The sequence below is a fragment of the Pteropus alecto genome, unplaced genomic scaffold (assembly GCF_000325575.1).
Source record: "Pteropus alecto unplaced genomic scaffold, ASM32557v1 scaffold10, whole genome shotgun sequence".
Lineage (NCBI taxonomy): Eukaryota > Metazoa > Chordata > Mammalia > Chiroptera > Pteropodidae > Pteropus > Pteropus alecto.
This window is the reverse complement of record NW_006431210.1, coordinates 5,558,035-5,572,873: the sequence shown is the minus strand read 5'-3', so window position 1 is coordinate 5,572,873 and position 14,839 is coordinate 5,558,035. Positions and strand designations below refer to the sequence as shown.

At 38.8% G+C, this 14,839-nt stretch overlaps 1 protein-coding gene across 3 annotated transcripts in view; it reads left to right on the top strand.

Annotated features, from left to right (window-relative positions):
* Positions 1-14,839, top strand: part of GADL1 (glutamate decarboxylase like 1) — a 151,626-nt gene that overhangs the window by 19,381 nt on the left and 117,406 nt on the right. For 2 of the 3 annotated variants that reach the window (XM_015596856.2, XM_025039184.1), the window contains exons 2-5: positions 4,121-4,293; positions 8,699-8,825; positions 11,053-11,143; positions 14,536-14,642. In XM_015596856.2, the coding sequence (XP_015452342.1) occupies positions 4,121-4,293; positions 8,699-8,825; positions 11,053-11,143; positions 14,536-14,642 (498 nt within the window). Of the gene's footprint in view, positions 1-4,120; positions 4,294-8,698; positions 8,826-11,052; positions 11,144-14,535; positions 14,643-14,839 lie in introns of those variants that run through there. The other variant, XM_025039186.1, reaches the window with a different exon arrangement.

The window sequence follows — 14,839 nt, the reverse complement described above, 5'->3', positions numbered from 1 at the left end:
ATTAGTATAAGTTAGAATTCTTTATAAAATTTGATATTTGGGTCAGAGCTGGAATAAAATCTTTTGGGTAACAACTCAGGAAACTGAATCTTAGTTAGTCTTCCCAGGAGTTTTCTGGTAGCCAGCCAAGCACTTTTCTCAGATTGTCTCCTATTTTATAGATGAGGAAACTGAGGCACAGGAAGGTCGTATTGTACCAGGATCAGAGTGTTTGGAAGTGACCAAGTGAGACTAGAACTCAGCTCTCCTGGTGTCTAGGCCACTGGGTCATGCAGGGGATTTTGGATTGGTGCCTGCCAATGCCAACTGCTGAACTATTTTCTGGGCTGTCCAGAAAAATGGAACGTGGAAGTTTATGATCTGATGCAAGAAATAAAACCTCTACACAGATAACGACAGTGCAGGTGGAAAGTGACAAGGTGAGAGGTGTGGACAGCTGCCTTCCCAGTGTGGGCTAACCTGTTTGACTGTCATCTTGTGTCCTGAATGTTGTGGCAGAAAGTTCTACTCTCTTCACAGAGGCAGTCCCCTACCATTGTGGCCCCCTCTTCCCACTCTTCCATTGGGGTAACTCACCAGCCACTTGATCTAGAGTTCATGGCTGTAGTCACATGACAACTCTGAGGAGACCTCCCTTTCAGGTGACATAGTTTACTGTCACAGATTACTGTTATGTGTAAATATCACTTTGTTTCTTATGCATTCATGTATTTAATAAACATTATTGATTTCCTACTAGTATGAGCTAATATTTATTTAGTTAGGTAATATTAATAACATTTACCGAGTGCCCACTATGTACCGGGCACTATTTTAAGCCTTAATATGCATTAATTCATTTAATCCTATGTCAAAGGAAGAGGCCACCTCTTAATATCTGAAATAATATGTAAAGCTAAATTTATTGTTTGTTAAGCAAGGGAGAGCTGTACATCTCTTTGAACAAAACTCAAGTTGTGCTTATATAAAGTTTCGGAAGGTATGGAGTTCAGAAATTAATGGAAATTTAGAAGTCAGAGTGTTTAGGGATTGACTAAACACTCTGACATTTGAAATTGTGGTTCCTGGAGTGAGAACTTGGTGATGGGCTGACTTTCACATGTGAAATTGTGGTTCCTGGAGTGAGACTTGGTGATGGGCTGACTCTAAGAAGTCAAATAACTGTAAAATAGGGAAGGAGAGGTCATAGAGAACGGCAGCAGGAAGTGAGTGGGGAGGGGAGGAAAGTGGAGCCTCTCATCCATGTTCCCTTTGGTAATCCAGGGACCATAAACTCAGGTATCCCTGGAAGGCCCTGCTTCCCCGGTTCTTCTTTCAGTGCCCACCATCTCTTCTCTAGCCCCTGAAGTACATTCTGTGTCTGCCCCATCCCTAGCCAAAGGTGTCTCCTGCTCAGTTATGTCTGGTAATCTGCAGTGGTGTCTCAGAGGAGGAGGACATTATCACTGGCTGGTTGGTTTCTTGAACTTAATAGCTGACAAATATTTATCAGACACTTACAGACAGCCAGACCCTTTCTGGTTGCTGTAGCCACAAAAGTAAAACCAATAGACACAAACTCATGTTCTCATAGAGTTTAACGTCCACCAGATGGACAGATATTTAAACAAATAAAAGAATAAATGCATATCGTATATCATATGATGGTCACTGTTCTTGAGCCAAATAAAGCAGAAAAAGAAGGTGGGAGAGAGAAGTGGCTGCAGTTTTAAACAGGGTTGTCAAGGAAGAACTCGCTGAGAAGCTGATGTTTAAGGAAAGAGTCTAAGAATAGTGAAGAGGCCAAAGTGGATGGAACTTGTGGGCTTAGAGGATAGTAATAAGAGATGAAATTTGAGGTCCAAGATATAATGGGGAAAGGGGCTCATTTATGGCCTTAGAGGTCATTATAAGGACTTGGACTTTTGGTTTAATAACCAAAAGTCCAAAATTGGATGGTTTGAGCAGAATAGTCATGTGATCTGACTATCTTTCGAAGGAACACAGGAGCTACTATGTGGAGAATAGTCCTCACGACTTGCAGGGTATGGGTAGAGGCTAGGGGTTATTTGGGAGGCCACTATACTAATCTAAGCATTTGATGGTGGCTAGTACTAAGCATTTGATGGTTGTAGGTGACAGTGTGATAAAAAGCAGTCAGATTCTAGATATATTCTTCATGGAAGATTCTTCCAATTGAAAGACTTCATTATTAACTACTATAAACTCTAGCAGTTAAATCGAAAGTCCTGGGCATGCATCCCCAGACCACAGCTTGACCTACTATACAATCTCCAGAGGATCTTTTCCAAATTAGGCAAATGCACAGGAAGGAAGAGGCACATTATTACACCTGGCAATAGAAATAAAACATGTCTATCAAGAAAAGAGGCATAATCTATATCCGATTTTTATGGCATTTTCTTCTAGACAATTATATGAATTATGGGCATTTCTTCAATTGATTGCTGTGGAGACAGATGATTTTAATTCCAATTTCACTGCTATTTTGGTTGCAAGTGGGTGTGTGACATTTTTTCGAGTGAGGGAGAGAGAGAGAGAGACAGACAGACACTGATCTGAGAGGGATACAGAGTGGCTGGTATTCCCTGGGCAATAAAAACCTGAAATCTTACTAATGAGGTTAAAAAAACCTAACTTTTTCTGTGTGGTTAATAATAGTGCTGCCTACCGACATAACCAGGGTTCCCTGAATAATTGCCCTCTTTTCCAATTTATTTTTAGGACCTAATAATTGGGGAGTGAAAAATGCCTTTAGCTATAGAGCATATCCATCTAAAAGTGCAATTCTAGGGCTTCAACATTTGGCCCTAAACCATGTTAAATACATCCTTTCAAGTGAAAGATAAGTGAAAGTGAAGGATGGAACTAAAATTCAACATTGGACCTCTGGATCGTTTTCAGTCTAAGGGTAAAAGATTGATCCTTTGCTGCAGATTCTGTCTTTCCCCAATTGGGGAAACTTCCTGTGACATTTTCATCTGCCTTTGTGGATACCATTTGAGTTTTCCAGTAATAGAATTAAAGGGTTTATAAAGCACAGATTTTCATCAAAACATTTAACTTGGAGAAGGACTCAACAGCATAATAAATGTTAATATTGTTAGAGCTCTCAGTATAAAAATATTTGAAATACATATAGAAAGAGCATCAGCATGTTTAAGGCAGTCTTACAAATTATAAGTAAGGTACTGTGCTAGGTGTGGTTCTGAAAATACTTTTAAAAATCGTTCCTGTAAATTTCTACGACTAAATGAACTTGAACATTATGAAGAGAGAAATACTGATTAGAAAAAGAAATACAATTGAATCAATGCCTGTAGCAGACAGTGGTTGAGTATCTGGATTAAGTTGCCAAAATTATTTTTGTGGAGGGCTATTTTGGGTAGGCAGTAACCTTTAGTCTCAGATATAGATTTCCATGCTGACTTTTAACCTTTAGTCACTGACTGGCAGTTGTACAGTCCTAAATATTTTCTGTCCCATTTTTCTGCCTGTGCCTAAACTACAAATTTGAAAAGTTTAGAGGCATTAAAACATGGGTTTACACAAACCATCGTGCCTCTCACTTTCTTTTATTCTCCTTTCAGAAGGAAATGGCTGAGTAAATTTAAGGAGGACAAATCACTGTCTGTAATATAGAAAGCCATTTATGTACAGGCTTAAAAGGTGAAGAGAAATGACATGTCAGTATTATTTTTTCCTCTTTAGGAATGACTTACTAAAAGGAAATATGTGGCAATCCTTAAAAAATTACAAAAAGGTGTGTGTTCATGAAATAAACATGAGCTTGTGTTTACAAGGTCTCTTCATGCATTTATTTGAACAGTGTTTGCAAGAGTGAGTAAAATGGGTTGACTTTATATTTCTTCATCTCCACCATACTCTCTGATCCTAAACAAGTTGATACAGGAATGGAAAATATAAGTTTTTTTCTCTTAACTCCATCATGTTATTGGTCACCATAAGGAACTGTCAGCTTCAATGATGCAAATGTATTAAAAGAAAGAACGCCATTTGAATTTGGGACGTGATCCATTTTTTACCCTGTGTTTTTGTGTATGTGTGTGCATGTGTGTGATGTAATTAGATTAAACACAATTTGTTTGTGTGATTCCAGGAGATATTGGTCAACAAGAGATGGTTCCAAGTAAGAGAAGCGCTGTTCTCGTGGATGGGGTCGTACTGAATGGTCCCACAACAGATGCAAAAGCAGGAGAAAAATTTGTTGAAGAGGCCTGTAGGCTGATAATGGAACAAGTGGTTTCGAAGGCTACAGATATCAGTGAGAAGGTAAATAAAAACACCAATAAGAAATCACAGGAATGGAAAAGATAGATTTTTTTCTCCCCTAATCTGGATGGCTAGATGTAAAGGAAATGGGAAGCACACACTTTCATTTTCTCTGTACCTTTGTTTCAAGGGGCTACCCAGATACCAATGTTTGCACCTGCCTCCCGCCCCCTCCCATATCTGCTTTCCTGGAATGGCTGACTCCTAACTTGCCAGCCATCATGTGTTGGAAGATTCACTGGGACTCCAGAGCTTATGCAGATGAGGCTATGAAGTGCAGGGATGAAGCTTTCTGCCCTAGATAACAATGTAGACTATAAATAACCTGTGTGATTAATACATTCTCCAAAACCCACTTTGCCCTTCATTTTTTGGTTCGCATTCTATATGTAGCTAATAAAAACCAAGCAGAAGGTAGAAAAAGGGTGTGAAAAGTTTTAAAATTTATCTGAGCGTCCATCCCAGGAACTTGTCTGAACTTAGGTTAGAAATCTTGGGTTGTTAAGTGTGACTTCTGACTGGTACCAATTATTGGTCCTAGGTTTCAAATTCTGGCTCAAAATCAGATTCAAAATGATCTGGGAGCCACTACTAATAACATCTATTCTTAAGGATACCTATGATGTGCCAGGTGCTATTTATTAACTCTATTTTAGTTATGAGGGCAAAAATGAGGCCCAAAGAGGACAAGTACTTTGCCCAAGATCACATCCTAGTGAGCATCAGAGCTGGCACTAAAATCCAGGCAGTCTGGCTTCAGAGTCTGCGCTACTCCTCTATATGTCTCTTAAAATCCCTAAATTACTCTTTATCACGTTGATCGCCTTTCCTATTGGAATTGGATTATCAACAAATGGATGTATAGGAGAGATTTTTATTCCACTTCTATTAGTCAGAAATAAATGTCATTTTAAAAAACATTTTGAAGGGGAAGTGGTATTTATTCTGAATTTTTGATCACATGCATTTGGGAAAACTAATAGAAAAATAGGTTGAAATGACTTGTGAACTTTGAATAGCTATGTTCAAGGTGAAAATCACAGACGGTATTTCCTGATTATATATTTATAATTGCATATTTTCTGATCTTATCTGTACTTGTGAAATATTTTGTACCTGCTTAACTTTGGAGCATACTGTTCCTCTGGTAAGATTTTTTTTTTTAATTGGCCTTTATTCAGTAATTAAATATTAATTGAGTGCTAGCTATGGGTAAGGCATTATATTCGGCCCTGGAGGTTATAAAGGAAAATAAGATAAAAGCTCAGCTTTGAACTGAACTTATAATCTAATTGAAAGGATAAGTTTTCATTGAAAAAGAGAAGAGGGAGTCCCAGTAAGAATGTGATAAATGATCTGTGACCAGGGTTGACTTTGGGAATTTCACAGAGGAGAGGGCACCTTGAGCTTTGACGTGGTATGTGAAGGTTAAATAAGATTTTGATTGGCAGAGAAATCAGCCTGTGTGTGTCAAAGAAAGCAGGAAGGTAACTAATGGAAAGAGAGTTGCAAAGGGACAAGATGTACTTAACATAGTAAGGGGACCTTTTTGCCTAGAAAGAAGTGTTTATAGAGAGCCAATGGGAGATCAGGTGAGAAGCGGGGCTTATGATCCTAAGTTTTCAATTAAGAAACCACAAGTCAATCACAATATAGTAGATGTGCTGGCTATCCATGTGACGTTGGATTGAAAGCTATGTTGGGATTGAGGGAGGGGTGAAGTTTTTATGCCACTAACTCAGGCTGCTTTGTCAGCGATCCAACAGGGCACCATTTAAAGGCAACTTGCAGATCCACGCCCACACTTCGTGAGATTATTACTCTAGTGCCCTCTTTGGTAGACATGCTTTCTCAGTCCCCACTCTCCCCCTTTTAAATTAAATTATAATTTACATTCAGTAAAATTTACTCCTTTTGCCGTTCTGAGTTTTGTGAAGTCATGTAACCATCACCACAATTAAGATATAGAACAGTTCCATCACCCCCCAAATGTTGCCGTGCCCCTCTGTAGTCAGACCCACCCCTCCCTTCACCTCTAGATCTTAGCAGCCTTTGAACTGTTTTCTGTCCCTGTAGTTTCGTCTTTTCCAGAATGTCGGATAGACAGAATCATATCACAAGTAGACTTTTGAGTCTTGCTATTTTCCCTCAGCAAAATGTATTTGAGATTCATCGTGGTGTTGTGTGTATCAGTAGTTATTCTTTTTGATTGTTTCGGTCACTGTTGATTTACCTCTGCCTGTTGTAGTCCTAACGTCAGAGTTAAATGTCATACTTCTTGGACAACTTGGTATTCCTCCTACTTCCCCCGGCCTCCCACCTCCTCGTCTCCTCACTTCCTGACTACTCTCCTGTCTCTCTCCTCCCCTCCACAGCCAAACTTTTTAAAGATTGTCTACGCTCCTTCCCTCCTTCTATTTCCTCACCTCCTACATCCTCACTTCATGGCAATCTGGCCTCCATTCCCACCTCTAAGTCAAATTGCTCTTGCCAAGAACACCTCCTTGTTGATAAATCCCATGAGCACTTCTCAATCTTTATCTAATTTGGCTTCTCACCAGGATTTGACAGGGATGTTCTTCTTAGAACATTCTTTTTTCTTTGCTTAATAGCACTGAACTCTTCTAGGATTCTGCCTGCCTCTCTGGCGTGTCCTCCACCTCACCCATGAACTCCTCTCCCTTCATCCATTTCTAAAGTATAATGTTGCACAGGTGAGATCCTGCACCTTTTCTCCTTAGGTGTGTGTTCAGTCTGAGCCACGCCATCTCTGTGAGATTTTCACAGTGTATGCCTGAAACTCTGTTCCCGACCTTTCGCAAGAGCTTTAGACCAACTGCTACACTCCTTTTGGATGTCCTGAGAAGCCTTAAGCTAAATATTCTCAAAACTCATCAGCCCCAACCCACCCACTACTGGATACTTCTTCCCTTCATGGCCATCAATTCACGTATGCAAGCAAGCTAGAGACCTCAGGGTCATGCTGGTCATCTCTGTCCCTTATCCTCACTGTGAAATCAATTGCTATGTTTTATTGATTTTGCATTTTGAAAATCTCTAGAAATACTTCATTCCTATGGTATCTTACCCTCATCCAGCCTACCGTCTCCTCTTGCCTGATTTATTATGGCAACTTCTTATTGCCAGTTTTACTTGGAATCTCCACATAGCAACTAAAGTTATTGTCCAAAACACAAATATGATCATACCATTCCTCTGTCCAGAACATTCCAATGACTTCCTTAGTGCCAAGTTCAAACTCTATAACATGCCACATAAAGCTTGCCATGATATGAGCCTTGTTCATTTCTTCATTCATTCATTTATTTATTCATTCATCATATCTTTATTGAACATCCCCTTATTGGGACCAGTGGGCAAACAGACCACGTCTCTGCTCTCGTGGAGATTATATAGGACATAAGCAATGTTGGAAGGTCATAAGTACTTTGGAAAAATAAAGAGTAGAAAAAGTTAGAGAGGGTAATAGAGATAATGTGCAGCTTGAGATTTTAAATAAGGCAATCAGAATTGCTGTAACTGAGAAAGTGCCGTTTGAGTAGAACTTGGAAAGAAGTGAGGAAGTTAGGCATGAAAATATTTGGCACGAAAGCATTCCAGGCGAAGGGCATAGCTAGTGCAAAGACCTTAAAGTGGGAAGCATGCCTGGGATATTTAAGATACAGTATGGAGACACAGTGGCAGAGCAGAGTCAGCCAGGAGGAAAGTGGTGCTCAATGAGACTAGGAAGGAAACATTGCCAAGGAAAGCAGATTATACAGATCATTTTAGGTTATTGTAAGGACTGGCTTTTACGTTGAAGGACATTGGAGATATTTGAGCAGAGGAATGGCCATGGCTTAGGTTTAAGAGGATCCCTCTGTGCTAGGTTGATAGTAGACTGTATGGGGCAAGGGAACAAGCAGAGAGGCTAGTTGGAAGTTATTCGGTATTCCAGCCTTATTTCCTGCCTCTCCCTTCCTCACACTCTATGTTTTAGCCACACCAAACTTCCTTCATTCTCCCCATGTGCCATGAGCTCCTTTATACTTATTTCAGCCTTTGCTACTTTGTTATTTCCACCTAGAATGTCCCTTGCATTACCCCACCCCCTAATCTTTGCTTGGTTCACTCTATTCTTATTTTATGTAACAACCTAGATATCAGTTCCCCCAGGAAATCTTTGACCTTCCAAACCTAAGACGGGGCCCCTCACTTGTTCCAGGGACTTCTGCATTTCTGTTATAGCTTTTTTCATGCTGAACCATGGTTGCTCCTTTCAATCCCTGTCTCTCTCACTTGTCTAGAAGTGTCAAGAGGGTAAGTAGGGTTTATGCCTCTAACGTTCTTTCAATACTTGGCTCTCATGGGTGCTCAATTAACTGTGCCATTGCTGGACCTCCAGGTTTGTGAATGGCGGCCTCCTGAACAACTGAAACAACTTCTTGATCTGGAGCTGAGAGACACAGGAGAGCCCCACCACAGGCTGCTGGAACTTTGCCAGGATGTTATCCGCTACAGTGTCAAAACTAGTAAGAACTTTAATTTACTTCCTTGACCTGTACCTCTAACAAGTCTACATTTTCTTCAGTATGTATTTACCTCATGGTAAAGTTGAGTGTGACAATGTTTATGGGATGAGAAACCTGAATCAAAAAATAATGGTTCTGGTATTTTTATGTGGTTCCTTTAATCTTTATTACAGATTTGTCGTAAAAACCAGAATTAAATTAATAGAAAAAATGTTGCTGTTACTGGTCACATATAAATATTATCTACTCCTTGGCAATCCCCATCCTCCATTTATAATCAAGACCACATATTCTGACTGCTACTTATTTTTTATGTTCATCCAAACTGGCGAATAATATTTTGATTATAGAATTTGTATGGCATTTTAAATCTTGATGGCCCAGAATATGCAAGTAATTATTCAAGAGCGTCTCTTTAACATAAATAGGAATAGATTTATTCAAAAGATATTTATGAAGTCTTGGCCATTGGTAATTAACAAATTATTTTATCAAATCTAGCAGAATCAAAAAGTAAAAACCTTTAGGAAGGTGTAAGAAAAATGAATACTGTATATGGTAAATTTTTGCTGTGATAGTTTCATAATCCTGCTTAACCACTGTGATCTTTGTAAATGCAATAACATATCAGCTTTGTTTTAAGTACTATTTTAACTGATTGTTAATATCCTATATACTCAGTGAACAAATTCCAAAAGTAGGAGAATACTTTCCAAAGTATGCATTTCCAGGTATAATACAAAGGTAATCTAGTGCTTAAGACCATACAGGCATTATGCTTTGTGAATTCAGACACTGAACTAAATTTAGTGGAAGAAACATAATAAAATCTTGGCTAAAAATAATTAGTCTGTGTTCCCTTGGGGAAGTCTGGTATATGTATCAAAAACCCGCCTAGCTTTTCAAAAGCAGAGATGCATATTTTATTATTACAGTACCTGTCAGAAATGTAGAATGACATTTAATACAGTAGATTTTTCAGTTTACTGGATATTTTTCATAATATTACCAATGAAATCAATCATAAATTAACACAGAACTAAAACAAAAATCTTAAAATTACTTATAGCAATGTCTGCTCTCCTTTGCCAGATTAGAGGAAGTTTTCCATGTTTTATTTAAAAAGACATTTTCTGCTGAGACTTTTGTTTTTCATTGAACTCCTAGTTAAGAGAGGGAAACCACCGAAAACAAAGCTGCAAGTTGTAATGAGAGGTCACTAACTGAAATGGTTCCCAAATATTCAAAGTTAGAAATAGACCTCCTGCCTCTTTGTTCCTGGTCACGCTGGGCTTCCTGTGATTGAGAATGTCAAGCCAGTTAGCCTGGCGCTCGGTGTGAATATTCACACCGCGTAAAGCCAGGAACCTTTATGAGGTCTTCTATAGGAGGAAAAAAAGAAAAAAAGTTGGAACTGAGATTGTTTGAGTCTTAAAGGCAACTTGCGTTGAAAAAAGTTGAATCAGAAATTTTATGTAAGCTGCATGATGAATCACATCTTAATCCATCTACATAATGCCAGTTACATTATGAAAAACGGTCCAATCTGAAAAATAAAAAGGCCAGTCACTGTCAGTAGCATGAAGTGAACCCTGTTGGTGAGTGAAATATGTTTAAATTTAGTAAAGTTAATATCAGTATTTTCAGAGAATAAAGGTAACAGGCTTTGATACATATACAAAGTGTTCAAATAACCCATTTCTTAAGGGTTCTGGTTTGGGTCAGGGTTGTTGAAAGAAAGAAGGTAAACCAAAACTCTTAAAGATTACTCAAGTTTTACTTAGAAACATATTGTTCAGTAAAAAGAGCTATAATTTGTTTCCTTTGTGTGTGATTAGGTTTTGAAAGCTTTTTTTTTTTTTAAATTGAAGTATAATTTACATTCAGTAAAATGAACAAATCTTAAGTGCTCAGAGTGATGAATTTGTACATATCTGTGTATGTAGGTAACTATCACCCAGATAGCGATTGAGACCATTTTCAGCACTCCAGAGGCTCTGCAAGCCCCTTCCTAATCAATATCTCCTTCCCAAAGGTACCCAGAATTCTAACCTCTATTTCCATAGATCATCTTTGCCTGATGTTGAATGTCATATAAGTAGGATCATGCAGTGTATACTCTCTTGTGTCCAGCTGCTTTCATCGTCTAAAAGATTTATGTTATTACTCTATTGTTTTTTTTTCTTTTTTATTGCTGCGTAGTTAAATACTCTGTTTAAATTTATAGACCATCCAAGATTTTTCAACCAGTTGTATGCTGGACTTGATTATTACTCCTTGGTGGCCCGATTTATGACAGAAGCATTAAACCCAAGTGTGTAAGTACCATTTTACTGTAATTTTACACCGAACATGCATTAGAGATGTTTTTTAAGTATATGAAATTTTATTTCATGAATTTCTAGTTAATGGTTTCATTTGTGCAGTGTCGTCTTGAGTAATGGAACAGTCTTATGACAGCAGTATTCAAAGAGTTGTTTGATTTGATAGTGGTACTGTGAGAGGGATAAGGCAGGCATTGTTATCTCCACTCAACAGATGAGGAAATTGAGTAAGCAACTTTTAATTTATTCCTGCATGAAAAGCCACGAGTGCTAAGTGCTGGAGAGATACGTTGAATAAAAACAAACCTTGACTTTGCCTTCATGAAGCAAAATATCTAATGAGAGATGCTCCATGCAAATTAATTAGAATGACCGCACAAATTAATCTAAAATTCCAATTTTCATGTGAAGGAAAGGTGCATGACACTATAAATGTAAATGGGACAACTTTTCCTAGTTGGGTGCTCTAGGACATCTTCTCTGAGGAAGTTACAGCTAAGAGCTGAAGGGTAAGTAAAAGTAACTTGGTGAAAAGAGGAAAGATGAGTTCTAAACAGACGGAACAGCATCTACAAAGGCCCTGTGGCAGGAGACAACATGACACTTGCTATGAACTGAAGAGCCAGTGATAGAGCTATCGGGAGTATAATAAAGAATAAGACTGGAGATATAGATAGGAAGCAGACATGCAGGACTCTGTGGGCCATGTTTGTGAGTTATTCTAAGTACAATGGAAAGCCATTGAAGGTTTTTAAATCATTAGGTGCCATTCGCTTATTGAAAAGATCACTGGAAATGTGGAAAGAGGATTAGAGGAGACCAATTAGGAAGATATTACCTTAGTCAGGAGAGGGATTATGGTAGCTTGGACTTAGGTGAGAGAGGTAGAAATAGAGACCAAAAAATGTATTTAGAAGATAAAAGGGAAAACACTGAATACTATATTAGATCTTGGAAATGAAGACACAAAGGAGATTTACGAGATGATGCTTGGGTTTCTGGGTTTCATAGCTGAGTTGATGGTAGCGTCGTTCTTTGAGATAAGAAGCATTGGAAAAGGAGACCAGTTTTCAAGTACGTGATGAACAAGACAAAAGGAAGAATTCAGTTTTCAGTGTGAGCATTTGAGTTCGCAATAATTTCCAGATATCCAAGAGTATATACCAACCGAGTTGAGAGAATATGGGACTGAAATTCTGAAGAGTATTAATTCAGAAGTTATTGGTGAATGACGGTAGTTAAAATAGTGGGCATGGATGAAATTCCTTAAGTTAGTGATTCTCAACCCATTCTGCTCATTAGAAGCAACCTGGGAACTTTTTTTAAAAAAAAATATTGAGGCATGGGACCCAACCCAGACCAATTAAATCTGAACTTCTGTGGATGTGTCCCAGGCATCATATTTTCAAAGCCCTACAAGTGATTTTAATGAGAAGGATGGAGACACTTAGAATAAAAAACAAACCAGGAGACAGAGAAGCTCTGCCTGAGGGACAGAGTGTAGAGTGAGGAGAGACGAGGGCTTAGGAGTGGGCATTAAGGAAGATCAGCTTGCAACAGAGAAAGAGAAAGAGAAGTTCAAGCAGGAAAGCATGGAAGCCGTGGTGGAGAGTGTGTCCAGAGTCACATGTCGTCGAATATTTAACTAAGACAAAGACTACAGCACGTCCCCTGGATCTGCAGTGTGGGTGTCGTTGGTGACTTCAGTTAAAGAACTTGGGATGGAGTAATGCGAGATGATACCAGGTTTCAGTGGGTGGGAGAGTTAAAGTGGTAGATGACTCAGGAGACAGTAAAATTACACAATTTTATGAACATTTCCTTATACATCTTGGGTTTTTTAAGTTCTCATCTGGGTTCTTTTAACTGAAATCTTTAGAAGTTTTTGAAGTATTAAACTGCTGCTAAGCTGAACAATCCACTCAAAACGTGACGGAGCTGTGGGCATTCTGCACTGCCCTCCCCCCACCTCTAAGCCTGTTCCTCGGTTTAAGGTTGAGCTAGTTTCCAAAGACAGGTTTAATATTATTTTTTTTTTCTTATAAAAAAGCGAATGATTATTTCGCTTATGTTTGTAGGTGCACATACACACATATACTTTTTTCCCCACATTTTTGATACATGTAAACTGGTTTCCAAGAATGATTGAAAATGTCATAATGTCTGTAGAGTGCTTGCCACATGGGAGGGTGATACATAGTAGGGTTTTTTTTTCTTCCATCCCAAAGTTTCCCTTCCAGATGTTAAACATAATCACATTAAATTCTGTTACTGTACCTCTAAATGTATCTGCTTAGCTTACATATTAGAATACATATATATTCAGATACAATTTAATGTAAGCACCTAATTGTTAGAGAAGGAGGTTATATATATTTAGTCGCCCTCAAGTTATGAAGAGACTCAAACATGACAAAACTGGGCACGGTAACTGTCCTAGTTTGGGTTCCATGGGAAGCTGCTCTAGATGGAATTTAGTGAGGAAGATGTTTATTAAGGAATACCCTTGGGATCATCATGGGTGTTGGGAGGGGAAAGAAGCAGAAGTGGAAAGAAGCAGAGATAGTTGCCAGGCTGCTATGCTGGCTCAATGACAATCTCGGCTGACCCATCTGGAGCTGCAGTGGCCCTTTATCTTCATCTGGAGTCGGGCCCTCATGGCCAGGCCTTTATACCTCCAGCTGGACCAGTCATCAGGTGTGGACTACCACAGAAAAGACTGTGACCTTAGGAAAGGTGGCTCCTTGCAGCTGGGGCAATTTCTAAAGGAGCTAACATAGTAATGCCTTGACAACAACCTTCCAGCTGGAGCAACAAATCCTTCATCGGCAGGGGATCTGGGTAGTGCTTTGCAGTGAAATCATCCCATAATAACAGATGACCCTCAGAGCACTTCCCATTTGTACAAACTCAGGTGTGTGGTGGAGGAAGCTATAATTCAGGATGAGTAGTGTCCAAGTAGATGCTCTCTGTTAGGTTACCCACAGTAGTAACCTAATAAAACCTGGTTACCATGACAATGTTTTTTTCTTTAGCTCACATCCAAAGCAGCATTCACAGGATAAATTGGCCACTGTTCATGGCTAATACAAAGATCCAGATGCTCTACCTTTATCTCTCCCCATGGAATTGAAGCTTTTCTGTAAATTGAGCCTGTTCCAGTAGCTTGCATATCCCTAAGGCCACTAACTACTGGCATTTATCTAACCACAACTAGCACTATCACTGACTGTGTATTTCTCTATTGCCAATGGATACATTTCCAAAGACTGTACTACACTTCAGCAGCCTCTTGGTTTAATAAAACCTTATGTGCATTTCTTGGGACACCAAAGGGATGGTTTGACTCTAGTCATAGAAGTGAAGTGTTTTTTATATCTATCTAGTTATACGTATGAGGTGTCCCCAGTGTTTCTATTAGTGGAAGAAGCGGTTCTGAAGAAAATGATTGAATTTATTGGCTGGAAAGAAGGGGATGGAATATTTAACCCAGGTATGTACAATTAGTTATTGCCATCTCCCTTCTATTACAAGCATCTACAAATGTATTAATATGTTATATGAGGAACAACTCTTTTCAGATTTACACATTACAAAAAGTTGGATATTAGTAATACTACTTCTCTCCTATAACTAAAAAAAAAATAATGCTACGTGGGGAGACTCTAGCTTGTGCCTTTCTCCAGAGTG